General features: G+C 43.1%; 3 protein-coding genes across 10 annotated transcripts in view; 2 read left to right on the forward strand and 1 right to left on the reverse strand.

Annotated features, from left to right (window-relative positions):
* Positions 1-3,914: 3,914 nt before the first annotated feature.
* On the forward strand, positions 3,915-13,807 carry MED7 (mediator complex subunit 7). The gene is made up of 2 exons (XM_039460307.2): positions 3,915-4,003; positions 6,815-13,807. Exon 2 carries the CDS (start codon positions 6,832-6,834, stop codon positions 7,531-7,533), a length of 702 nt encoding a protein of 233 aa, XP_039316241.1. The 5' UTR covers positions 3,915-4,003; positions 6,815-6,831; the 3' UTR covers positions 7,534-13,807.
* Positions 13,808-20,678: 6,871 nt separating this feature from the next.
* IQCE (IQ motif containing E) overlaps positions 20,679-27,357 on the reverse strand; it is a 100,325-nt gene continuing 93,646 nt past the window's right edge. For 4 of the 5 annotated variants that reach the window (XM_074390613.1, XM_074390614.1, XM_074390608.1 and 1 more), the window contains one exon: positions 20,817-20,910. In XM_074390613.1, coding sequence (XP_074246714.1) covers positions 20,817-20,910 — 94 coding nt within the window. Of the gene's footprint in view, positions 20,759-20,816; positions 20,911-27,357 lie in introns of those variants that run through there. The other variant, XM_074390612.1, reaches the window with a different exon arrangement.
* Positions 20,908-27,357, forward strand: part of HAVCR2 (hepatitis A virus cellular receptor 2) — a 54,227-nt gene continuing 47,777 nt past the window's right edge. For all 4 annotated transcript variants that reach the window (XR_012515335.1, XR_012515336.1, XM_074390616.1 and 1 more), the window contains exon 1: positions 20,908-25,866. Coding sequence is in view for 2 of the 4 variants with exons in the window: in XM_074390616.1 (XP_074246717.1) it covers positions 25,812-25,866 (55 nt within the window). In the remaining 2 variants the exon portion in view is untranslated. The remainder of the gene's footprint in view (positions 25,867-27,357) is intronic.

A 27,357-nucleotide genomic window follows, 5' to 3' on the forward strand; every position in this document is an offset into this window, starting at 1 on the left:
TAATATATTCATATAATGGAATATTCTTCATCTGTGAAAAGGAACAAAGGATTATACATTGAACAATGCTGATGGACTTCAAAAGTATTATGCTAAGTGAAAAGAACCAGACACCAAAGACTATATACTTCCTAATTACATTTATATGACATTCTAGAAAAGGTAAAACTATGTGAACAGAAATCAGATCAGTGGTTACTAGAGGATGGAAATAAAGGGAAGGAATTGAAACAAAAAAAAGTTGTTTGGGATGATGAAATATTCTCCATTTTAATCAGGGTGGTAGTGGTTTTATGCCAGTATGTTATTTATCAAAACTCATCTAACTATTCACCCAGAGTGAATTTTATCCTATGTAAAATTACCTTAAGAAACCTAAACTTAAAAAAATTAATACGGTGGAAACGAAATATTTCTGCTTGTCATTTAGGTTCAAATGACAGCAATGTTTCTGAAAATGTGCCAAGATCCTAAGGGAAGCAAGAAGTCAGTTACCATGTATCTTTGCCCATTTCTACCCATTCATCTCCCCAACTCTCTCTCCTTTGCTCCCTAGTATGGAGAACACAGGCTCCCTTCCCGTCTTTAACTCAGAAAGATCATGGCAGTCCCAAGCTCTTTGCACGTGTTGCCTCCCAGATCTCTGCACAATTCACTCCTTCATTTCTTGTTTCCAAAGTTAACCATCTGTGAGAGGCTACCCTGATCACTCTGTGTAAAGTAGCTATCCCCTAACCCACGTCACTATCACATTAATCAGTATTATATTTTCCCTACAGCCCTTATCACTATTTTAAGTTTTTAATTGTTCGCATACTTCTTGTCTGTGTCTCTCTTGAACACATTATAAAGAGAACACTTTCTTAAAAATCCCTACCAGCTTTTATATGTCTTTTTAACCTTCTAGACCAGGGCTAGCACAACAGACACACAATGCAGATTTACTGACCAAGCATATTCCTTGTTAAGTGATAGTAGGCATCTTTAAGTAACAAGCTTTCAGTTGAGATTCTGCAAATATAGTCACACAATTAAATGCTTATCACACATTATATTGTCACTAGTCCTTCTCATGATATGGACTTCATAGCCATTATTTATTTGAAGTTTATATGAAGAAACACTAGACTGAGAGTCAAGAGTCCAAAATTCTAGCCGTGATTCTGCTACTAACTGTAAGACACTGCACATTTGGGTCCAGTAATTTTGTTTCTAGAAATTTATTTCAAAGAAAAAATTGGACCCATGCACAAACATATATGCACTGGCATGCTTATCACCCTGTGTACTTATTGGGCAAAAATTGGGAGAAAAATAATTTAACACAAGGAGGCTTTGGCTGAAGAGACTGTGGTATAGTCAACAAAGTCACACCATGAATTTATTTGAAAGTGATGATTGTATTCATTTTGTTACTTATTCAATAAATGCTCATTGAGTATTTGCCAATTTCAGGCATTGTTGTATGTAGTTTCAAAGAATATAGCAGTGAATGAAACAAAGGTCCCATGCTCATAAACCTGATATTTTTGAAGGATAAGAAAGGCAATAAAATACATAAAAATAGAATATAAGATGACTTCAGATGATGAGAGGTTCTATGAAAAAAAAGATACTACATAGTAAGGGTTTCAGGGGCATCTCCCAAGACAAAGACTGAGGATATGATATTTTGTATAGAGTAGTGTAACCCCAGAAGAACTCTTGGAGGTCACATTTGACCAGAAACCTGAATGAAATGAGGAAATGAGATGTGTGAATACCTATGGAAAGAGTTCCAGGCAAATGCATTGGCCCCAAGGCCAGACTGTACTTTTGTAAGGCCTATTATACAGGCCAGGGGGAAGATATCAGATTTTATTCTAAAAGTAATAGAAAGCCTTGGAGGATTTTGAACAGAGGAGTGATAAGACCGGTCTTACATTTTAAGACGGTGCGGTAAATAGACCAAGGAAGGACAAAAATCAAAGCTACTGCAGAAGTCCAGGTGAGAGACAACGGCAGCGTGGAATAGGGCCACAGCAGTAAGGACCGTGGTCAGTCATATTTGGAACTTTATTTACTTATTTTTATTATTTATTTATTATTTTTTTGAGATGGAATTTCACTCTTGTTGCCCAGGCTGGAGTGAAATGGCCTGATCTTGGCTCACTGCAACCTCCACCTCGCAGGTTCAAGCGATTCTCCTGCCTGAGCCTCCCGAGTAGCTGGGATTACAGTCATGAGCCACTACACCTGGCTAATTTTTTGTATTTTTAATAGAGACGGGGTTTCTCCATGTCGGTCAGGTGGGTCTCGATCTCCTGACCTCAGGTGATTCCCCTGCCTCAGCCTCCCAAACTGCTGGGATTACAGGCATGAGCCATCGCGTCCGGCCTATTTATTTATTTTTAAATGGAGTTAATGCAGAAGGCTGGTATGGTAGTTTCCGTGGAGTATGGAAGAAAGGAGAAAATGATGATTCCTTAGATTGAACATTTGCAATCGAGTGAAGTGCAACCGGGTACAGAAGTCCTGTCACCACAGGATGTGAGGGTTTGGAGTGCAGAGGAAACAGTGTTCCAGGGCCTGCATGTAATCATCTGGAGATATTCGACTGAGAAATGGTTTGAGAACTGAGTCCTGGAGCAATCCAAATAATCAAGTGTGCCAAACGCTGCTGACAGATGCAGTAACATGAGGGCTGAGAACGAACATTGGAAGTCACTGGCGCAGGACATACTGGGGTCAGTGGTGAGAAGAAAAGCTGGATTGGGGTATGCCCAATGTGCATGGATTTCTTCAACAAATAAATTGATATGCGAACGGGGTGGTGGGGGTGGTGGATTAAGATGGGAGAGGCGGGGCGCGGTGGTTCACGCCTATAATCCCAGCAGTTTGGGAGGCCAAGGCGGGCAGATCACTTGAGGTCAGGAGTTCGAGACCAGTCTGGCCAATATGGTGTAACCATGTCTCTATTGGGTGGCTCAAGTCTGTAATCCTAGCACTTTGGGAGGCCAAAGCGGGTGGATCACGAGGTCAAGAGATCGAGACCATCCTGGTCAACATGGTGAAACCCCGTCTCTACTAAAAATACAAAAAAGGTAGCTGGGCGTGGTGGTGCGTGCCTGTAATCCCAGCTACTCAGGAGGCTGAGGCAGGAGAATTGCCTGAACACAGGAGGCGGAGGTTGCGGTGAGCCAAGATTGTGCCATTGCACTCCAGCCTGGGTAACAAGAGCAAAACTCCGTCTCAAAATAAATACATAAAATAAAAATAGAATAAAATAATAAAAATAAAATTAGCTGGATGTGGTGGTATACACCCGTAATCCTAGATGCTTGGGAGGCTGAGGCACGAGACTCACTTGAACCCCGGAGACTGAGGTTGCGGTGAGCCGAAATCGCGCCCTTGCATTACAGCCTGGGCGACGGAGCAAGACTCCATCTAAAAGAAAGAAACAACAAAAAACCTGCATACCTATATTTCCGAATTTCTATGTAAGATGTCTTAAGTGTATGCGTTAAATTTAAAAAGAAGGAATAGAACTACCAGCTGCGACTAAGTCAGTAAGCTGGTGGGGGACGGGGCGGGGGGACATAACGCAGGCGCAATAGCAAGCGTTTTTTTGGAGGTCCTTTTCGTTTCATAAATTCCTAAATTCATGGACGTCTTACAAGAGCATATTACACATTAAAATATAAGACTGTTCCTGGTCAATAAGGGGTCGATGAAAAATAAAGCAATAGGGTGTCCTGTTAAATTTTATGCCTTAAATTTAAAAAGAAACGAAGAAACAAGCATACCCAGCAACTGCGACTTTTCAAACGCGTCGGGTGGGGAGGAGTAGGATACAAGCAAGCGCAGGAGCAAGCGCCCGGTCTGAGGCGGTTCTAGAATCTCGTTAAAAGACAGCTCTTGTAGCCAATCAAGAACAGAGTCGGTGGCTTCTTCCGGAACGAGGCCGGAAGTTGGTTTCGGCTGCAGAGGCGAAGGCGGCTACCAGTGTAAAGCCAGAGCTGAGGTGAGTGGGCGGCTACGGCTTGAGGCCCCCGCCTGTCTGCGTTTTTTTCTTCCGGACCCCGCGGCTTCGTATGTGCTGGGCTGGGAACTGGGAAGGTATGGCGGAGTTCTGCCTCCGAAGGCGCTCTCTCGCCTTGCTCTTCCGAGTCTCCCCGAGAGCGTGGCCTCCCCGTCACTTGTGGGGGCCTCGGGGTGGACATCCTGGAGAAGGGGGCTCTGAACGCGGCCAGCTCGGGGCTTCTTCCACGTGGGGACGCCGAGCCGGAGTGGAGGTTGAGAGACCCGGTGTCTAGTCCCCGCGCCGCTGTTTTTCTAAGCTGTGTGGACTTGGACGAGTCTTTTGCCCTCTCTGGCCCTTTGTAACATGAGAATAGCCCTCCCTGCCTTTCCTTTTTCTGGTAGCAATTGTGAAACAGCTGATACATGGGGGCAGGCGAGGGCGGTAGATCCCAAGCCTAGTCAGGGCTATCTGGAGAAGTTTTTAAAGCGGCGTTCCGGGGCCCATTCGCAGTAGACAGAATGAATCAAGTCTCTGGGGCTGAGACCCTTGAATACCTGTCGACTTCTGGTGAAGCTTCTCGCTCAGTAGAACAAACACGAAGTGGATCTTGAGTCAGAACCGGCTACGATGCTTGGCTCTGGTTTTATTAAAATAAGTGAATTTATTTGAAAAGTTCCATCTAGAGAGACAGTAGAGAAATATAATTTTTGTAATATGCAAGTTCTTATTGTGTAGATACTTCACGGCTTAGGGATATAAGAGCTTGCCCTTTGGAACTAAAGGGACCTGGGATAAGAATTCCTGTTGTATCATTTATTAACCTTTTGATCTGGGGCAACACTTCCCCTCATTGAGACTTGGGATACTCACCTCTAAAATGAAGTTGATAATAGAACTTAATTCATGGCACCGTATGGTGGCATACGCCTGTAATCCCAGCACTTAGAGAGGCCAAGGTGGGCGGATCACTTGAGGTCAGGAGTTCCAGGCCGGCGTGGCCAACACGGTGAAACTTGTCTTTACTGAGAAATACGAAAAGCTAGGCGTGATGGCGCACACTTGTAGTCTCCAGCTACTCCGGAGGCTCAGGCAAGAGAATCCCTTGAACCGGGGAGCCAGAGGTTGCCGTGAGCCTTGATCTTACCGCTGCACTACAGCATGAGAGACAGATTGAGACCCCGTCTCAAAACAAAAGCAAAAAACCACCCCAAAAAAAACCTTAATTCATGGAATTGTGAAGATTATGTTAGGCCACAAAACGTGTAGTTGGCCTAAGGAAAAGGGCAACTGAAATACAGGAATGCACGTGGTGTAGCAAAGTACAGAGCAGCGCTCCCCACCTAAAACGGTTTGAGTGGGATGAAACGTGAGCTGTCAAAAATCGTATTTTGAAGTACCAGATCAGTGTTAATTCCTTGATTTTGGTAATCGTGCTGTGGTTAGAAGAAAACATTCTTGTTAAGAGAAAACACACAAGTATTTAGGGGTAGAGGAATGAGAAACCAATAAAGCAAATGAAGATAAATGTTAACATTTGGAGAATCTGAGTGAAGAATATGAAGTGTTCTTTGTATATTCATGTACTTTTTCCGTAATCTGAATTTAGGTTAAAAGCTTTTAAATATTGGCCAGGCGTGGTGGTTGACGCCTGTAATCCTAGCACTTTGGGAGGCCAAGGCAGGCAGATCACCTGAGGTCAGGAGTTAGTGACCAGCCTGGCCAACGTGGTGAAACTCTGTCTCTACTAGAAATACAAAAATTAGCTGGGCATGGTGGTGCATTTCTGAAATCCCAGCTACTCTGGAGGCTGAGGCAGGATAATTGTTTCAACCCAGGAGTTGGAGGTTGCAGTGAGCTGAGATGGCACCACTGCAGTCCAGCCTGAACAACAGAGCAAGACTCCATCTCAAAAAAAAAAAAAACAAAAACCAAAAGTTAATGTGTCCATATAAAATTGCATAGTGAGCCTTGATCACACTGTGACAAAAAGGATATGGAACTGAATCATCATAACTTTGGATCATACCAGGTTTAGGATTTAGCAATGTTAATTTTGTCAGAGTGTGAGAGATACAAGTAAGTGTTTGCTATTAAAAATTAATCTGTAACAGAGCAAAAGTGATTATGACCTGAGATTGGGAGACAACATGTGTAGTTTGGTTACGGAGGAGTAGAGAAATGGGCCATAAGTGGTAAGGGGTGTGGAATCGAGAAGATTTTCTTTAGAGATGAAAAGATATTTTTTTTTTTAAGCTGATGAAATTATTAAGGAGAGAATGGAAAATATGCGAATGGTTGAGAATATAATGCCTATTTAGAAAAGATGGCAGACTTTCCCTATCATAAATGTTAGTTTTGGAAATCAAGGAGATCAGCTGGGTGCGGTGGCTCAAGCCTGTAATCCCAGCACTTTGGGAGGCCGAGGCGGGTGGATCATGAGGTCAAGAGATCGAGACCATCCTGGTCAACATGGTGAAACCACGTCTCTACTAAAAATACAAAAAAATTAGCTGGGCATGGTGGCGCGTGCCTGTAATCCCAGCTACTCAGGAGGCTGAGGCAGGAGAATTGCCTGAACCCAGGAGGCGGAGGTTGCGGTGAGCCGAGATCGCGCCATTGCACTCCAGCCTGGGTAACAAGAGTGAAACTCTGTCTCAAAAAAAAAAAAAAAAACAAAAAACAACGAGATCTTCTTGTCTTGGGCCCCAAACAACTGGAAGAAAAGGAAGAAAATATTCTTTCTCTAGTTACGAAATGTAACAGGTTCGTTTCTTGGCTCTACTCTAATAAATCTTTGGTCTGTGTCTGTAGGTTCTTGATAGTCCACAATGGGTGAACCACAGCAAGTGAGTGCACTCCCACCACCTCCAATGCAATATATCAAAGAATATACAGATGAAAATATTCAAGAAGGCTTAGCTCCCAAGCCTCCCCCTCCAATAAAAGACAGTTATATGATGTTTGGCAATCAGTTCCAATGTGATGATCTTATCATCCGCCCTTTGGAAAGTCAGGGCATCGAACGGCTTCATCCTATGCAGTTTGATCACAAGAAAGAACTGAGAAAACTTAATATGTCTATCCTTATTAATTTCTTGGACCTTTTAGATATATTAATAAGAAGCCCTGGGAGTATAAAACGAGAAGAGAAACTAGAAGATCTTAAGCTGCTTTTTGTACATGTGCATCATCTTATAAATGAATACCGACCCCACCAAGCAAGAGAGACCTTGAGAGTCATGATGGAGGTCCAGAAACGTCAACGGCTTGAAACAGCTGAGAGGTTTCAAAAGCACCTGGAACGAGTAATTGAAATGATTCAGAATTGCTTGGCTTCTTTGCCTGATGATTTGCCTCATTCAGAAGCAGGAATGAGAGTAAAAACTGAACCAATGGATGCTGATGATAGCAACAATTGTACTGGACAGAATGAACAAGAAAGAGAAAATTTAGGTCATAGGAGAGATCAGATTATAGAGAAAGATGCTGCCTTGTGTGTCCTAATTGATGAAATGAATGAAAGACCATGAAAGATGTTTCTCTTTTCTTTTTTACTTTTGATAAATAGCATCATATATTATTTTCTTTTGGACAGTCTTAAGAGAGGTTTCACTAAAAATGTAAACAGCTTTAATCTTGACTCCAATTTTTTCAGTTATGAGATGTCATAGGCAGTAATTTTGCTGTATAACAAGCATAGGCAAATGAGTACCCCTGCACTAAGAATAATCTCTTTAGAAAGCAAAGTGTTAGCTGCTGTTGTACAGGACATTCCTATGTTTTGGAGTTGCAGTAAAACTTTGATGATAACCTCAATAATAGCAGTTTTCATCCTTGAAAAGGGGATTTATCATTTGCTTTAAGAATGACCGATAAGTAATAGACATCAAGCTCTGTAAATGTAAAACTGAGATCTTTAGACTTAATCAATTAAAAATTTTGCTTAAGCTCCAGAAAGTAGTATAACATGTTAATAGAGAGGAACCCAGTAGAGTTATAAAACAGAAACTTTTTTTTTCCCTCATAACTGTTCCTGTAAACCCACTATCTCAGTCTTTTCTCTCTATCCTGAATGGACTCTTCCAGGGAAGTCCCATGGGTTGTTTTTTTCTCTAGTCACTCAGGTAATAAGTCCTTTGGTCGCTTTAAGTTACAGACATTAGTTTTAGTAATTAAGATGTCTTTGTTATTAGCTACACATTTTCTTTAAAGCTAAAGTCACACTTGCTTATGTCCACAATGGAATAGGGGTTTGGTGGCAGACTGCTAGGTGTCTACTAAAGATTCTTTGAAGATAAGTTGCTGAGATATAGCAACCCAGCCAGGGACATTTCCCTGCTTTCCCAGCATCTCTGTGAGAACATGTGAATAAGTTCTAGGGAGCGAAATGTGGGCATAAGAATCCAGGCTTGCCCCATAAACATTTCTTGCATGATCCTTCATTCTCTTCTATCTGCTGGTTGGATGGCCATATCCGGGATAAGTCTGGAAGCCACTGAAGATGGCAACAATTGTCAGTCTGAGTCTTTGAATGACTGTGAGGACTAAGTCCCTTTCATTAACTCCACACTACCCCTAGCTAATCAGATTTTATATGAGCACTTTCTTCTCTTCTTCCTCCCATTGCCCATCACCTCCTCCACCAAGGTATAAGTAGAGTTGACTGTGTATCTGAGGTTCTCTCCCTGCCATTTTTTTAAATGTAGGCCAATGCTTCTCAAAGTGTATGGTCCTAGACTAGCAGCATTGGTATTATCTGAAGACTTCCTAGAAATAAAAAGTTCCAGTATAATCCATAAGTTCAGAAAAATAAAAAAGTTATCTGGCTCCATCCGAGACCTTTGAACCAGAAAGTTCTAGGTGTAGGTTCCAGCAAGCTGTATTTTAAGAAGCCTATGTGATTATACATTCTCAAGATTAAGAGCCATTGAGGCCAGGCGCAGTGGCTCACGCCTGTCATCCCAATACTTTGGGAGGCCTGAGGGTGGGAGCGTGGATCACGAGGTCAGGAGTTCAAGACCAGCCTGGCCAAGCTGTTGAAACCCCATCTCTACTAAAAATACAAAAATTAGCCGGATGTAGTGGCATGCTCATGCAATCCCAGCTACTCGGGAGGTTGAGGCAGAGAATTGCTTGAACCCAGGAGGCAGAGGTTGCAGTGAGCTGATACTGCACCACTGTACTCCAGCCTGGGTGACAGAGCGAGACTGCATCTCAAAAAAAAAAATCACATAAGAGCCACAACACTACTTACGTAAGAATGTGTGTGTGTGTTAGGTAGGGTGGGGTCGGGGGGGGGTCGGCATTGAGGTATTAAAATGCCACTGGGGCCCAGGCACAGTGGCTCATGCTTGTAACCCTAGCACTTTGGGAGGCCGAGGTGGGAGGATGTCTTTAGGCCAGGAGTTTGAGACCAGCCTGGGCAACATAGTGAGACTGTGTCTCTACAACAACAACAACAACAAAATGCCACTGGGGAGGATCTGGTCTTGCAGATCTGTGAGTGGGACCTGACATAAATTCCTAAAGGGTTCTGATATGAACTGTTGCTATTAGACTGGAATGAAGAAGCTCTAGTGGTCTGATGGTTGACACAAGTTTAAAAGCATAATGTAAGGTCTTTTAATCTTGTGTTAGAATATATCTCTGCACATCTGCTTATAATGAATATTCTCAAAAGATTGATGTACTGAAGTGAAATGTCTGGAAGGATCACCTTTTAAGCAGCTTTTGAAATGACTAATGCCCAGACCCCACACTGCAGAGATTCTGATTTCATTTTTTTGAACTGTAGTGGTAGCATTAGTTTTAAGAAATCTGGCCGGGCATGATGGCTCACGCCTGTAATCCAAGCACTTTGGAGGCCAAGGTGGGCAGATCACCTGAGGTTGCGAGTTCAAGACCAGCCTGACCAACATGGTGAAACCCCGTCTTTAAAAAATAAGTAAAGAAAATAAATAAATAAATAAATAAAAGAAATCTGAAGATGATTCTCTTGTGCAGTATTTACAGAATGTTGCATTAATCAGTGCTTTGTTACTGTTGACAAAACCCTACTTGAACTAGTTTAAGCAAAAGATGAATTTATGAAAAGGATATGGGGTATGGGCCGGCTGTGGTGGCTCACACTTGTAATTCTAGCACTTTGGAAGGCCGAGGTGAGAGGATCACTTAAGCTCAGGAGTCTGAGACCAACTGGGGCAACATAGTGAGACCTCCTCTCTATTACAACTTAATTTAAAAAAGAAAGGACACAGGTATGTTAACTGAAGGATAAGTTGAATATGTAAATCATGAGGAGGACAGAAGTGTCTGGATAGAGTTTTGAGTTAGTAGACCTGGAGACCATCCTTCCTGTTAGCGTCATTCTTTTTTTTTTTTTTTTTTTGAGACGGAGTTTCGCTCTTGTTACCCAGGCTGGAGTGCAATGGCGCGATCTCGGCTCACCGCAACCTCCGCCTCCTGGGTTCAGGCAATTCTCCTGCCTCAGCCTCCTGAGTAGCTGGGATTACAGGCACGCGCCACCATGCCCAGCTAATTTTTTGTATTTTTAGTAGAGACGGGGTTTCACCATGTTGACCAGGATGGTCTCGATCTCTTGACCTCATGATCCACCCGCCTCGGCCTCCCAAAGTGCTGGGATTACAGGCTTGAGCCACCACGCCTGGCTAGCGTCATTCTTTTTTACAGATGAACTTCTTCAATGATGTAGGTAGAGGACATGGTGGCTAACAGTTCCCAAGTATTAAGTATTTCTGTGTGTACCACTATCTGGCATTTTCTTTTCTCTCAAATACAAACTTTAAAAAAAATGAGGGGAGGTTAATTAATCAGCTAGACATAAGGAATGAGGAGTTGCATACCTGATTCCAACTGGGCAAATCAACTGGGACTTGAATCCCTTAAGAATTTGACAGTCCCCACTCTGTATGTCCATGAAGAGTCAGTCTGTCTCTCAGAGGAAGGGATCATCATTAGCTGAGCTAATGATCATCAACTGTCCATTACAAATTAGGCGCATGTAAACGTTTTTTCTTTTTTGAGATGGAGTCTTACTCTGTTGCTCAGGCCGGAGTGGCTGGAGTGCTGTGGTCCAATTTTAGCTCATTGCAACCTCTGCCTCCTGGGTTCAAGCAGTTCTCCTGCCTCAGCCTCCTGAGTAGCTGGGATTACAGGCATGCATCACCACACCTGGCTAATTTTTGTATTTTTAGTAGAGATGGGGATGGGGTTTCACTATGTCAGCCAGGATGGTCTCCATCTCTTGACCTTGTGATCCACCCGCCTCGGCCTCCCAAAGTGCTGGGATTACAGGCGCGAGCCACAGCACCTGGTCACACGTGTAAACTTAATAGCAAAGATAAACATATTGTACAAATTTGTATTCCCTTATGCGAGTAGTTTTCCTCCAGCTATTCATTTATTTATGGTATTCATTTGATGAGTACTTAACTGTGGTCCTCTCCATGCCTGATACTAGTTTAAGTGTTGGATGTGTGTAAAGGGGAAGGAAAATGTAAGAAAGATAAGAAGACAAATTAATTGTTGAAGATGATAAGTTTGTATCTTAACCACTCAGCCATTACAGCACCTTCAGAAGAATCTTGCTTCCAATTTTGTTCCTATTGCCTGTTCAAAGCACCTTGTCCACATTATCTTCTCTTTTCAAGGTATGTGTATGTGTTCACATATTTTTTTTTTAGACGAAGTTTCGCTCTTGTTGTCCAAGCTGGAGTGCAATCGCACAATCTCTGCTCACCACAACCTCTGCCACTTGGGTTCAAGTGATTCTCCTGCCTCAGCCTCCCTCCCAAGTAGCTGGGATTACAGGCATGCACCAGCATGCCTGGCTAACTTTGTATTTTTAGTAAAAGATGGGGTTTCTCCATGTTGGTCAGGCTGGTCTCAAACTCCCAACCTCTGGGGATCTGCCCGCCTTGGCCTCCTAAAGTGCTGGAATTACAGGTATGAGTCACCAAATTTTTTTTTTTTTTAAGTAGAATCGAGGCCTCACTCTGTTGCCCAGATTGGTTTCAAACTCCTGAGTGCGAATAATCCTCCAGCCTCTCAAAGTGGTGGGATTACAGGCATGAACCACCATGCCTAACCTACATATTTGTTAAGAAAGGCAATTTGTTTAGAAGACAATTTTGCAGGTGTGGTGACTCATGCCTGTGATCCCACCACTGAGAGACTGAGGCAGGAGGATCACTTGGGTCCAGGAGTTCGAGACTAGCCTGGGCAACATAGGGAGATCCCTGTCTCAACAAAAAAAATTTTTTTTTTTGAGACAGAGTTTTGCTTTTGTCACCCAGGCTGGAGTGCAATGGTGCAATCTCAGCTCACTGTAACCTTCGGTTCACTGCAACCTCCACCTCCTGGGTTCAAGTGATTCTCCTGCCTCAGCCTCCTGAGTAGTTGGGATTACAGGTGCCAGCCACCATGCCCGGCTAATTTTTTGTATTTTTAGTAGACATGGGGTTTCACCGTGTTGTTAGGGCTGGTCTTGAACTTCTAATCTCAGGTAATCCACCAACATGCTGGGATTACAGGTGTGAGCCACCTCACCTGGCCCCTGCAAAAAAATTTTTTTAATTAGCTGGAAATGATGGCACACACCTGTGGTTCCAGCTATTCTAGAGGCTGAAGTAGGAGGGTCACTGTAGTCCGGGAGGTTGAGGCTGCAATGAGCTATGGTCATGCCACTGCACTCCTGCTTGGGTGACAGAGTGAGACCCTGTGTCAAAAACATAAAAGAAGGCAGCTTCAGCTCATGCATTGAGCCCTGAGGTTACTGGGAATAGCAGGTGCAAATATCTCATGAGGAGATACACAAGTTGGCATAATTTGGATGAGAAAGGCTGTTATGGTTGCAATATAGTGAGGAAGGAGGTTGGAGCTTAAGAAACAGATGGAGAACAGATGTACATGATCTAGAGTGCAAAGGGAAGGCGTTGAGTTTTTATCTGCAATCTGATGAGAAATTATGTTTGTGGTTGATTTCTCATCAGATTTTACTAAAATACGGAGAATCGGTAGGAAGGGTAGTAGCTGTCCTTTGATAGCTTTCTAAGTACCACAAATTGTGCTGAGGGCTTTGTAGCCATTCTCTTATTTTATCCTTAGAGTAATCCCATGAAGACCCTTCTAAATCTGGTCGGATTTATGGCTGCAAGTTCCTGGCAATGTTTTAATCACTTTGTTTAAATAAACTACTGAATGAAATCAGTATTCTTTTTACACTCATATTTCAAATGAGGAAGTGGAGGCTCGTTATGTATTTATTTTGAGACGGAGTTTTGCTCTTGTTACCCAGGCTGGAGTGCAATGGCACGATCTCGGCTCACCGCAACCTCCGCCTCCTGGGGTCAGGCAATTCTCCTGCCTCAGCCTCCTGAGTAGCTGGGATTACAGGCACGCGCCACCATGCCCAGCTAGTTTTTTTGTATTTTTAGTAGAGACAGGGTTTCACTATGTTGACCAGGATGGTCTCGAACTCTCGACCTTGTGATCCACCCGCCTCGGCCTCCCAAAGTGCTGGGATTACAGGCTTGAGCCACCGCGCCCGGCTGGATTTCAATTATTTTCACATGTGAAATATTCTGTGGGTTTTTTTTTTTTTTAACTATTAAGCATGTGCAATCATTCTTAGATGTGAGAGTACAAAATCAGACAACAGGCTGGATTTGGTTGGTGGGTGATTGGATTCTAAACTGGATTGTTTTCACAGAGCTACTAATAAAAATCACAGAAATAAAAATTACAGAAACTTATTTATAGGATTGTTCTAAGGATTAAACAGAATGACTACAAAGCACTTAAGCTTTATCTTATTTTTAATTGACAAATTATTTATTTATTCGTGGGGTATAATGTGATGTTTTAATATATGTATGCCCTACTGAGCCTTTTGTCTTTTGCATACCACTGGCACAGAATTATATTTGTGAGTGGGTTCCAAGTTGCATTGTAATAAGGCTACCAGTAAGTGGCACTCTTACCTCAGGTTTAAGAACTGTAGCTGGTTGGCCGGGCGCAGTGGCTCAGGCCTGTAATCCCAGCACTTTGGGAGGCCGAGACGGGTGGATCACGAGGTCAAGAGATCAAGACCATCCTGGTCAACATGGTGAAACCCCGTCTCTACTAAAAATACAAAAATTAGCTGGGCGTGGTGGTGCGTGCCTGTAGTCCCAGCTTCTCGGGAGGCTGAGGCAGGAGAATTGCCTGAACCCAGGAGGCGGAGGTTGCGGTGAGCCGAGATTGCGCCATTGCACTCCAGCCTGGGTAACAAGAGCGAAACTCCGCCTCAAAAAAAAAAAAGAGGCCGGGCACGGTGGCTCAAGCCTGTAATCCCAGCACTTTGGGAGGCCGAGGCGGGTGGATCACAAGGTCAAGAGATCGAGACCATCCTGGTCAACATGGTGAAACCCCGTCTCTACTAAAAATACAAAAAATTAGCTGGGCATGGTGGCACGTGCCTGTAATCCCAGCTACTCAGGAGGCTGAGGCAGGAGAATTGCTTGAACCCAGGATGCGGAGGTTGCGGTGAGCCGAGATCGCGCCATTGCACTCCAGCCTGGGTAACAAGAGCGAAACTCCGTCTCAAAAAAAAAAAAAAAAAAAGAACTGTAGCTGGTTGTAGAGGAGACTAAAGTGAAGAAACCCAGAGGTACTGCCCTAACTGACCCTAACTCTGGGGAGTTAGAATCAGAATTAAATTGAATCATTAGATATGTACTTTGTTCTGTTGAATTAGAGAAGTGGTTGGTGTTGGAAAACACCCTAGAATCCTAGAATGTGGGCTCTACTGTTTAATCAGCTGTGTATCTTGGTTTGGTATATTAACTTCCATAAAACCCAACTTCCTTAATTATGGTAAACATAATCCACATCTCCCCATAGCACAGGTAGCATCTAATGGTGAGAATGAAAGAGAAGACCCACCCTAATTCTTTCTGAAACTTATTTGCCTCCAAGCAACACACTCGGGGCCTACTAAACACCTGTGCAGAAGCATCTGCTCTGGAAGGGCAGCAGGAGTGCCCTAGAGGCGTAACTGGTGCTTGAGTCTGGGGCTTTGAGTCACTACTAGTTGCAGGGCAGAGTGATGAAGAAAAAAAAAAGTGGAAGGCACAAATAACAGCAGAAATGAAAGGGGGCATTATTATAGTTATTATAGTAAAAAATAAAATATGGATTTTTAAAATAAGTTAGAAAATTTAGCCAAAATGGGCAAATTCTTAGAAAATTGACAATACAGATTGAGGAACAGGAAACCAGAATAATTCTCTAACAGTTAAAATAAAATACATCAATAGTCAAAATCTTCTCACAAAGAAAACTTCAAAGTTCAAACAGCTATACTGGTGAATCTTAAGGTCGGCTGATTAGCAAAAACAAATAAGCAAACAAAAACACAAAACCAACCAAACAAAAAATAGCTTTGCTGGCAAGTGTGCCAAACATTGCCAGAAAAAATATGCAGAGAGAGAGAGAGAGAGAGAAAGAAGAAAGAGAGAGAAGGAAAGAAAAGAAAGAGAAAAAAAGGAAGAGGAAGGGAGGGAGGGAAGGAAGGAAGGAAGGAAGATTCTAAAGCCGGGCACAGTGGCTCATGCCTGTAATCCCAGCACTTTGGGAGGCTGAGGCGGGTGGATCATGAGGTCAGGAGTTCAAGACCAGCCTGGCCAACTTAGTGAAACCCCATCTCTACTAAAAATACAAAAAGATTAGCTGGGTGTGGTGGCAGGCACCTGTAACCTCAGCTATTATGGAGGCTGAGGCAGAGAATTCCTTGAACCTGGGAGGTGGAGGTTGCAGTGAGCTGAGATTGTACCACTGCACTCCAGCCTGGGTGACACAGTGAGACTCCCTCTCAAAAAAAAAAAAATTACTTAATTTTATTTATTTTATTTTAATTTTGTATTTTTTAGAGATGATGTTTCTCCGTGCTGGTCAGGCTGGTTTTGAACTCCCAACTTCAGGTGATCTGCCTGCCTCAGCCTCCCAAAGTGCTGGGCTTACAGGCATGAGCCACCATGCCTGGTCTAAGATTCTGGTCTCTCTCTCTTTTTTTTTTTTTTTTTTAAATAGAGACGGGGTTTCTCCATGTTAGCCAGGCTGGTCTCCAACTCCTGACTTCAGGTGATCCACCCGACTTGGCCACCCAAAGTGCTGGGATTACAGGTGTGAGCTACCACGCCCAGCCAGATTCTGGTCTCACACAGACTTTTTCAGAGAACAGAAAAACAGGAAATATGTCCCAGCACTTTTTATGAGGTTAGTACTAAATATTAGCAAATTGAAACCAATAATATGTAAAAATAAAAGGTAATGTATTATGGTTAATCTGTGCTTATCTCAGGAATGTAGAATAGATAAATAATAGGTCACAACAATATAAATTGAAGAAAAATCACTTGGTCATCTCAAAAGATAGGCAAAAAGCAATTATAAAATTAGCATCAGGTGGGTGTAGTGGCTCATGCCTGTAATCCCAGCGTTTTGGGGATTGAGGTGAGTGGATCACTTGAGGTCAGGAGTTCAAGACCAGCCTAGCCAACATGGTGAAACTCTGTCTCTCCTAAAAATATTTCCAAAAAAATATAATTAGCTGAGCATGGTAGCCCACAGCTGTAGTCCCAGCAACTTGGGAGGCTAAGGCAGGAGAATTGGTTCAACCAGGAAGCTGGAGGTTGCAGTGAGCTGAGATCTCACCACATACTCCAGCCTGGGAACAGAGCAAGCTCTGTCTCAAAAAAAAAAAAAAAGAAAGAAAAAATAGCATCTATTCATGAAAAAGAAACTTCAGGATATTCAAAGACTTCTGTAACGTAATAAATAGTAGCTCCTTAAAACCTATAGCATGGGCCGGGTGCAGTGGCTCACGCCTGTAATTCCAGCACTCTGGAAGACCGAGGTGGGCGAATCACCTGAGGTCAGGAGTTTGAGACCAGCCTGGCCAACATGGTGAAAGCCCATCTGTACTGAAAATATAAAAATTAGCTGGGCATGGTAGCGCATGCCTGTAATTCCTGGTACTCAGGAGATTGAGGCAGGAGAATCATTAGAACCTGAGAGGTGGAGGTCGTGCTGAGCCGAGACTGAGCCACTGCACTGTAGCCTGAGAGACATAGCAAGACTGTGTCTCAAAATAAATAAAGTAGAATGAACAAACAATTTGAGGTATATTAATTCCCAGGAAAACTGTTTAGTAAAAATACATAAACAACCTACAGGGATACAAAATAGCATGAATAGATTTCACAAATACACTGTTGAGTTAAATAAAATGCAAAAGACCATAGACAATATGATTTTATTCACATAATGTTCAAAACCCAAGAAAAACTATGCATATAATTTTGGTAAGCACACATAGCTGGTAAAGCTATAAAAAAGGCTATTACTGCAAAATTCAGGGCGATTACCTGTAGGACAGAAGGAAGATTTTTATAAATATATTTTTTTTGTAGAGATGGGATCTCACTCTGCTGTCTAGGTCTTGAACTCCTGGCCTCAAGCAATCCTCTCACTTTGGCTTCCCAAAGTGCTGAGATTACAGGTGTGAGCCATTGCACCTAGCTACTCTGTTTTGAAGAGACTGTCTTGCCATATTGCCCAGGCTGGCCTTGAACTCCTGGCTTCAAGCAATCCTCCCACCTCAGCCTCCCAGGCATGAGCCTCTGTGCCTAGCTGGGAAGAATCTGTGATCAGGAAGAAGTACATGATCTTGGCGTGGGGAACGGAAGGGACTTTTGAAGACTAGTAGTGTTTTATTTTTGTTGGAGTCCTCCTTGAGTTTTTGCTTTATAAGTATTTACAAACTATACATTTATGTTTATGTCATGCTCTATACTCTGTTATATTTTCCATTAAACAGTAGTTTGGCCTTAAAGCCATATTGTGACATCATTACATCCCCTTGATTAGGAAAAAATGAAAAAGCCTGATGGTATTTATATTGGCAGCAACATGGAACATCAGAAGAGTTCACACTGTCGGTGAGAATGTGACCTTTTGAAAGTTGCTCAACATTCCCCTGTAAGGTGGATACCTATGAGAAGAGAACAACAAGAATGGGTGGAGGGGAATAGTAAAGTGGAAAAAAGACAAGCAAGGGACCTCAAGGGACTGATGATGAGTATGTCTACGTATTAAGAGTATAATAAGCTTAGCTATCTGAACCTGGAGTAAACGGCTAATAACCAGCAAACAGAAAAAAAGGAGACAGCCAGATCAGTGGCTCATGCCTGTCATCCTAGCACTTTGAAAGGTTGAGGTGGGCAGATTACCTGAGGTCAGGAGTTTGAGACCAACCTGACCAACATGGAGAAACCCTGTTTCTACTAAAAATACAAAATTAGCCGGACATGGTAGCATAAGCCTGTAATCCCAGCTACTCGGGAAGCTGAGGCAGGAGAGTCACTTGAACCCAGGAGGCGGAGGTTGCGATGAGCCAAGATCACGCCATTGCACTCTAGACCGGGCAACAAGAGCGAAACTCTGTCTCAGACAAAAAAAAAAAAAAAAAAAAAAAAAAAAAAAAAAGGTGAGATGTCACACTGGAGAACATGCTCAGAATGAGAGACCACTCATGCTGCCCCCCAACCAGTGCACCAGTCGGGCCTCTGTAGGAGGTTGTGGTACCTCCACTTTCAAGATGAGACTGCAGAAGATAAGATTTCCCAGGGTGACTCACATAGTCCAGCTGAATTTTTTCAGTGAGGAACCCCTTTTCATTCTGTTCAGTTTTGTCACTGGGAGCCTAGCTGAGCTATTAAGGGTGTAGTGTTTCTACATCCTCTCCATTTCCTCTACTGTAAAGACATTTACTCAGGCAGGAGCAGCATCTACTTCCTCAGAAATTACTTGATGGATAAAGCTGGGTGCGGGGGCTCATGCGTGTAATCCCAGAACTTTGGGAGGCTGAGGTGGGAGGATTGCTTGAATCTTGGAGTGAAAGATCAGGTTGGGCAACAAAGGGAGACCTTTTCTCTACAAAAATAAAAATGACAAACAGGGTGTAGGTAGCTCATGCTGGTGAGGAGGCTGAATTGGGAAGATCAGTATTTCTCTTGCTCCATGCCACTTCCAGTATTAGTACCATCAGATTTTTTCATTTTGTCCAAAACAATGGATATGTAGATGCCACGATATGGCTTTAAGGTTAAACTATTGTTTAATGGAAAATTATAACAGAATAAAGAACATTATATAACAAATTTATAGTGTGTAAGTACTTAGAAACTATAAATATTGAGCTTAAGCGCTGAAGTTTGAGGCTACAGTGAGTAATGGATTGCACCACTGCACTTTAGCATGGGCAACAGAGACAGACCCTGTCTCTAAAATAACTTTTTAAAAATTACTTGCTGGATAAGTGTTGTGATAGCTCAGAATGCTGACTTGTCCTTCCTGGGCCACTGTTTTCTATATTGGAGGGGGCTCTAAGCTGGCCTTTGCTCACTTGAGTGTGACCTCAAGCTTAATCTCTCCGGCATCCATCCATGGTTACTAAATAAAAAACTCTTTATAAACACAAGAGCCCTATCTCTTCAGGGTTGTGAAGAGCATGTCCTTGTAACTTAAAAAAAAAACACTGCATTAGTAAAATGTCATTTTTAGGTAAGAAAAAGAACCATATATTCGTATCCAAGTCACAGCACCAAAAAAAAATATATAATAATAATTTAAAAAAAAAAAAAAAAAGAAGCCGGGCGCGGTGGCTCAAGCCTGTAATCCCAGCACTTTGGGAGGCCGAGGCGGGTGGATCACGAGGTCGAGAGATCGAGACCATCCTGGTCAACATGGTGAAACCCCGTCTCTACTAAAAATACAAAAAACTAGCTGGGCATGGTGGCACGTGCCTGTAATCCCAGCTACTTAGGAGGCTGAGGCAGGAGAATTGCCTGAGCCCAGGAGGCGGAGGTTGCGGTGAGCCGAGATCGCGCCATTGCACTCCAGCCTGGGTAACAAGAGCAAAACTCCGTCTCAAAAAAAAAAAAAAAAAAAAAAAAAAAAAGAACCATATATACTTGGAAGAGAAAGTTTCTTTTTCCATCTCCTGCCTCATTCCTTTTTGTATAAGGGGTCTCTAATGGATATTTGGTTTTGTTGTCCAATATCTATCTCTCCTCCTGAAAGGCACTGCAGTTTTTATGTGCAGGAATCACTCTTCTCTTACTTTCAGAACATGAAGTGTTGGGAGGTCACCCAAGCCTAAGCCTATTAATGCTTTTTGACCCTTTCGGCACAGTGATTTTTCAAGAATGGGTCTGTGGCTCAGACCCAGACTTGGGCCTCTGGAAGAGCGTAAATCCTTTGACCCACAGGGGAGTGACCCACACAGATGTGTGCTCTGTGGGTGCAAGAGAGGACACTGTGTAGAATATGAGAAAAGAGCAGCCCTGGAGGCAACTGAATGTTAACATCAGCCAGAAACTAGGTTATTGATGACCTCTCTGAGAGTCACTGAGTCAAGCCTTGCGTGAACCTGGATTTTCCCATAATTTCAGTTAATAAGTTCACTGTATAGTTGAAGCCAGCTGGAAATAGGTTTTCTGTCATTGGCAGCATAATAAAGTACTGGGTCTTTGGTAAGACAATTTTGTTGGCATATGAGCACATCAAAATCAGTAGAACACACCATAGTCATGCTGTGAGAGGCAGTCAATAGCAAAGGAGAAATTTATTTAGCTTTGTAAATATATTACCTGGGATCTTGGTGGTCTGACGTAGCCCTCTTAGTGACGGAACCTGGTGAGGGGGGCAAAAGTGTTGAAAGTTGGCTTAAGCTAGGTCCAGCGGCTCACACCTATAATCCCAGCACTTTGGGAGGCTGAGATGGGCAGATCCCTTGATCCCAGGAGTTCAAGATCAGTTTGGGCAACATAGTAAGATTCCCATCTCTACAAAAAAAATAGAAATAAATTAGCCAGGGCCAAGGATGGTGGCTCACACGTGTAATCCCAGCACTTTGGGAGGCTGAGGCCGGCAGATCACTTGAGCTCAGGAGTTTGAGACAAGATTGACTGACAACATGGTGAAACCCCATGTTTAAAAACAAACAAACAAAAAATCAGCCAGACATGATGACACGTGCCTGTAGTCCCAGCTACCCAGGAGGCTGAGGTGGGAGAACCACTTGAGCCTGGCAAGCAGAGGCTGCAGAGAGCCGTGATTGTGTCATTGCACTTCAGCCTGGGTGACAGAGTGAGACACTGTCCCAAATAAAAAAATTAAAAAGAAAAGTCAAGTTAATTTGACGCAAATGAGAGGACTTAAGACCACAAAAATAAAAGTGCTTCCATTTGAGGTATGGCCCATGAGCTGGTGGGTGATTTAATTAAGAATGTAAATAAATGTTTTGTACCTTCTCCTGGGTCCCATGTATGTTCATGATGTTCATGGTTTTCCAGGAGTGAAACCTTTTTTTCTGGTTATGTACCCATGGGATGTACTGATATTAACAAGGAGTTACATGTTTGTGTGTATGTAGGGGTATATAGAAAAACATCTGAAAGGCCAGGCACGGTGGCTGATGCCTGTAATCCCAACACTTTGGGAGGCTAAGGTGGGCGTATCACCCTAGGTCAGGAGTTTGAGATCAGCCTGACCAACATAGTGAAACCCTGTCTCTAATAAATGCAAAAAATTAGTCAGGCATGGTGGTGCATGCCTGTAATCCCAGCTACTTGGGAAGCTGAGGTAGGAGAATCACTTGAACCAGAGGTGGAGGTTGCAGTGAGCTGAGATCACACCACTGCACTGCAGCCTGTGCAACAAGAGGGAAAACTCCGTCTCAAAAAAAAAAAAAAAAAAAAAAAATCCATCTGAGAAAGGATTCCTTATGTTGAAAGTGGCTATTTCAAGGTACTGGAATTATGGCATTTGTTTTATTTATTTCTTCTTTAATTCGTAGTTTCCAAAATTTTCTACAGTTAATGTGACATACAATTTTTTAAAAAGGTTTTTAAAGTACTATACAAACACACAAGGTGACAATACTCTGCATGGGAAGTTACATGCCTAGTTACAATCTGGAAGTCAGAACAACTAGCTCACAATTGCTTAATTTAACCTCTTACTTTTTTTTTTTTTATTTTTTATTTTTAGAGACAGGGTTTCACCGTATTGTCCAGACTGGTCTCGAACTTCTGACCTCAGATGATCCACCTGCCTCGGCCTCCCAAAGTGCTGGGATTATAGGCACGAGCCACCGTGCCCAGCCAACCTCTTACTTTTAATATGCAACCTCACCTTCTTCCTTTGCAAAATTTTGAACTAATCTCAGGTCTATGTAGTGTAACCAAGATGTAATTTAACTAAGTTAATTATCAACCCAAATTAAGTACATATAGGGTCCCCTCCTTAAGTGGTTATTGTGGTTACTCCCCAATATCTACTCCACTGCACTTCCCAATTGTGTAGGGAAGATCCTATTGGCCTGAGATTTTCCAGGTACTGCCATCTAAATCACCCAGGTTTTTCTGTCTCCTGATCTGGTTCTAACTTCCACTTTATGAATTTTGTCAAGTAGCCCTTTAGTTATCTATAAAGGTGTAACTCTAATTTTGCATAATTAGAGTTACACTCTGTGCACACTGTGCCTGACCCAGTGTGTTCATCTGATGGAATCTACATAGTTGTAATAAAGAATAAGTAATAAAGAAGGCTGGGTGCAATGGCTCATGCCTGTAATCCCAGCACTTTGGGAGGCCAAGGTGGGCAGATCACCTGAGGTTGGGAATTCGAGACCAGCCTGACCAACATGGAGAAACCCTGTCTCTACTAAAAATACAAAATTAGCTAGGCGTGGTGGCTCACAGCTGTAATCCCAGATACTTGGGGGGCTGAGGCAGGAGAATGGCTTGAACCTGGGAGGCAGAGGTTGTGGTGAGCTGAGATTGCACCATTGCACTCCAGCCTGGGCAACTAGAGCGAAATTCTGTCTAAAAAAAAGAAGAAGAAGAAGAATGAGGACATTCTACGTGAGCTGAAACAAAAGATTTTAAGCGGGGTGCTGTGGCTCATGCCTGTAATCCCAGCACTTTGGGAGGCTGAGGTAGGCATATCACTTGAGGTTAGGAGTTTGAGATCAGCCTGGCCAACATGGCAAAACCCCATCTCTACTAAAAATACAAAAATCAGCAGGGCATTGTAGCTTGTGCCTGTAATTCCAGCTACTCAGGAGGCTGAGGCAGGAGAATCACTTGAATACGGGAGGCAGAGTTTGCAGTAAGCTGAGATCACACCATTGCACTCCAGTTTGGGTGACCAAGTAAGACTTTTTCTCAAAAAAAAAAAAAAGATTTAAAAAACACATTTAAAAAAGAAAGTTGCAGGCTGTGGAGCAACCAGACAATTGTAATGAAATGTGACGCACAGGGCACCAGCTGTGACTTTTTTTGCCAAAAAGTCAAACCAGGTTCCAACTAAACCTCTAGAGCAAAGTTTCATTTGCAGGAAATTCAAAGAAAAGAGGAATAATGTAAATGGCCCCGCAGGGAAACAGACAAAGCCTGAATGTGGAGCATTTCACAGGACAAAACTAGTTTGTATAACCAGTCAATGGCAAGGGGGTAAAGGGAAGACTGTCTTCCATTAAAAGAGAATTGAGAGACACAGCAATCAAATGCAATGCAAGGACTTGTTTGGGTCTAGATTTAAACAAAATGACTGAAAAAAGACATTTTTGAGATAATCAGGGAGATCTGGTTATAAACTGAAGTACTAGGTGTTGCTAAGGCATCATCACATTTTTTATGTGTAGCCAGGTGCTGTGGCTCACGCCTATAATCCCAACACTTTGAGGGGCTGACGTGAGCAGATTATCTGAGGTCAGGAGTTTGAGACCAGCCTGACCAACATGGAGTAACCCCGTCTCTACTAAAAATACAAAATTAGCCGAATGTGGTGGCATACACCTGTGATCCCAGCTACTCGGAAGGCTGAGGCAGGAGAATCGCTTGAACCTGGGAGGCGGAGGTTGCGATGAGCCAAGATACACTTCGAGCCTGGGCAACAAGAGCAACTCTGTCTCAAAAAAAAAAAAAATTGTTATGTGTGTAATGGTATTCTGATTATATAGCAGAATGTCCATTTTTGTTTGTTTTTGAGATGCAGTTTTGCTCTTACTGCCCAGGCTGGAGTGCAGTGGTGCTATCTTGGCTCAGTGCAACCTCTGCCTCCCAGGTTCAAGCCATTCTCCTGCCTCAGACTCCTGAGTAGCTGGGATTACAGGCACCCACCACCATGCCCGGCTAATTTTTGTATTTTTAGTAGAGACATGGTCTCATCATGTTGGCCAGGCTGGTCTCGAACTCCTGACCTCAGGTGGTTCATCTGCCTCTGCCTCCCAAAGTTCTGGGACTACAGGCATGAGCCACTGCACTCGGCCTCAGAATGCCCTTTTTTTTTTTTTTTTTTAAGGAAGACTGCACACTAAATAATGTAAAAGTGAAGTAACATGCTGTCTGGAATTTGTTTTAAAATATTTCAGCAGGGCCGGGTGCAGTGGCTCATGCCTAAAATTCCAGCACTTTGGGAGGCCGAGGCAGGTGGATCACAAGGTCAAGAGATCGAGACCATCCTGGTCAACATGGTGAAACCCTGTCTCTACAAAAAATACAAAAAAAAAAAAAAGAAAAAAGAAAAAAAAAATATTTCAGCAGACTGGGCATGGTGGCTCACACCTGTAATCCTAGCACTTTGGGAGGCTGAGGCAGGAGGATCCCTTGAGCCCAGGAGTTAGAGACCAGCCTGAGTAACCTAGTGAGACCCTTGTCTCTAAAAATACATTTAAAAAAAAATTTTTTTTAATTTAAAGGGCCTGGTGCCCGGCGCGGTGGCTCAAGCCTGTAATCCCAGCACTTTGGGAGGCCGAGGCGGGTGGATCACAAGGTCAAGAGATCAAGGCCATCCTGGTCAACATGGTGAAACCCCGTCTCTACTAAAAATACAAAAAATTAGCTGGGCATGGTGGCGCGTGCCTGTAGTCCCAGCTACTCAGGAGGCTGAGGCAGGAGAATTGCCTGAACCTAGGAGGCGGAGGTTGCGGTGAGCCGAGATCGCGCCATTGCACTCCAGCCTGGGAAACAAGAGTGAAACTCCATCTCAAAAAAAAAAAGAAGAAGAAGGATGAGAGGTAGAGAGGTAGGCTCACGATGGGAGTTGCAATGGTCTCTTAATGTGAGGATAAGGAACATGCCATTCACTGTCATGTTCTACCTCCTAGTCCAGTGCCTGGTGTAAAGTGGGGGCTTCATAAACATTGGTCACAGGCCTGATGGTGGAACTGATCTGAGTGAGTGAGTGCATGGATGGTGCCTCTGTAGTTTGTGTTCCCTGCTAATCAGATGAACTCATACATGCTTCATTGCAGGGCTATCTCATCTGAGATATTATGTTAGAGAGTTCTCTCTACGTGCCATGACCGAGTAGCGTTTTCTTCCTCTGAAGTATTGCTTCCTCTTTGTTGGTATCACACGACAAACATCAGAACACTTACAGGATGTGTGTAGTGCGGCACGATAGAGAACTTGGGTTTCCTTTAATGTGACTGTAGACCTGGCAGTGTTAATATAAGAATCATTAATCAGACACCCTAGACACCCTGGTGTGCTGAGCTAGCACTCAGTGGGTGCGGCCACCGCTCATGTGATTGTGGAGTAACAGTTGGAAGAAGTGCCCAGTTCATTTGGAGAGTTAAAACCGCGCCCGTTCAGCTGTATCTTTAAATTTTAAAAAAGAAAAAGAAAAAAAACCGCACCTACCAGAGCTATCCTCTGACTTTTCTTCTACAAGCCCCATGTTTTCACATCTTCCTTTTGACTGTGTCCTCCTGCTGCTGCTGCTACTTACAAGTAAGTCTGGGCATGGATATTGACAGTGAGATAATGGTGCTGTCCAGAGGACAAGGATGGCCATTGTAATGTTATTTGTAATAGCAAAGGTTTGGAAGCAACCTAAATGTCCATCAGTGAGTGAGTGGGTAAATAAATGTGATATAATGTGTTATAAACAGTGAGGCTGACTAAACACAGTGGTATAGAATGTCTCAAAGTTATAATGTTATTTAAAAAAAGAAAGGTGCAGAATAATGCATATATTAGGCTTCTATTTGTGTGTGCGCATTATTGGGGAGCAGGAACATGTGGACATTTCTTAAAGTATAGGCTCTAGGAAAAGGAACCAGGGAGTGGTAAGGAGTTGGGAGAGTGAAGCATATTTTTCTTTTTTTTTTTTTTTTTTGAGATGGAGTCTCACTCTATCACTCAGGCTGGAGTGCAGTGGCACGGTCTCGGTTCACTGCAATCTACACCTCCCAGGTTCAAGCGATTCTCCTGCCTCAGGCACCTGAGTAGCTGGGATTACAGGCACGCACCACTATGCCTTGCTAATATTTTTAATTTTTTCTTTTTTTCTTTTTTTTTGAGACGTAGTTTCGCTCTTTTTACCCAGGCTGGAGTGCAATGGCGCGATCTCGGCTCACCACAACCTCCGCCTCCTGGGTTCAAGCAATTCTCCTGCGTCAGCCTCTCGAGAAGCTGGGACTACAGGTGTGCACCACCATGCCCAGCTAATTTTTGTATTTTTAGTAGAGACAAGGTTTCACTGTGTTGACCAGATGGTCTCGATCTCTTGACCTCATGATCCACCCATCTCAGCCTCCCAAAGTGCTGGGATTATAGGCGTGAGCCACCGCGCCCAGCCTAATATTTTCAATTTTTAATAGAGATGGGGTTTTATCATGTTGGCCGGGCTGGTCTTGAACTCCTGGCCTTAAGTGATTTGCCTGTCTCAGCCTCCAAAGTGCTGGGATTACAGGCGTGACCCACCAGGCCAGGCAACTTTTTCATATACCTTTGATAGTGTTTGAATGTTTTTTTGTTTATTTTTTTTTTTGAGATGGAGTCTCACTCTGTTGCCCAAGCTGGAGTGCAGTGGTGCCAACTCAGCTCACTGCAACCTCAGCCTCCCAGGTTCAAGCAATTCTTCTGCCTCAGCCTCCTGAGTAGCTGGGATTACAGGCACCCATGACCACACCCGGCTAATTTTTTATATTTTTAGTAGAGACGGGATTTCACTATGTTAGCCAGGGTGGTCTCGATCTCTTGACCTCATGATCCAGCCGCCTTGGCCTCCCAAAGTGCTGTGATTACGGGTGTAAGCCACCGTACCCAGCGTGTTTGAATGTTTTTACTGTAGTTGAATCATATGAAAACCAAGGGGAAGGAAAAAAATCAAAAGAAAATATATAATGTATGTTTTATCATATGTAAAATATGTATATACAGTTTTTTTTTTTTAAGGAATTAACTTTGTCAATTGAGGAAAATGATAAGACAAGTCTC

Source organism: Saimiri boliviensis, chromosome 20, assembly GCF_048565385.1.
Source record: "Saimiri boliviensis isolate mSaiBol1 chromosome 20, mSaiBol1.pri, whole genome shotgun sequence".
NCBI lineage: Eukaryota > Metazoa > Chordata > Mammalia > Primates > Cebidae > Saimiri > Saimiri boliviensis.

Excerpts from the sequence above, each read along its gene's own strand:
- MED7 (XM_039460307.2), top strand. The coding sequence starts at position 6,832 with ATGGGTGAACCACAGCAAGTGAGTGCACTCCCACCACCTCCAATGCAA.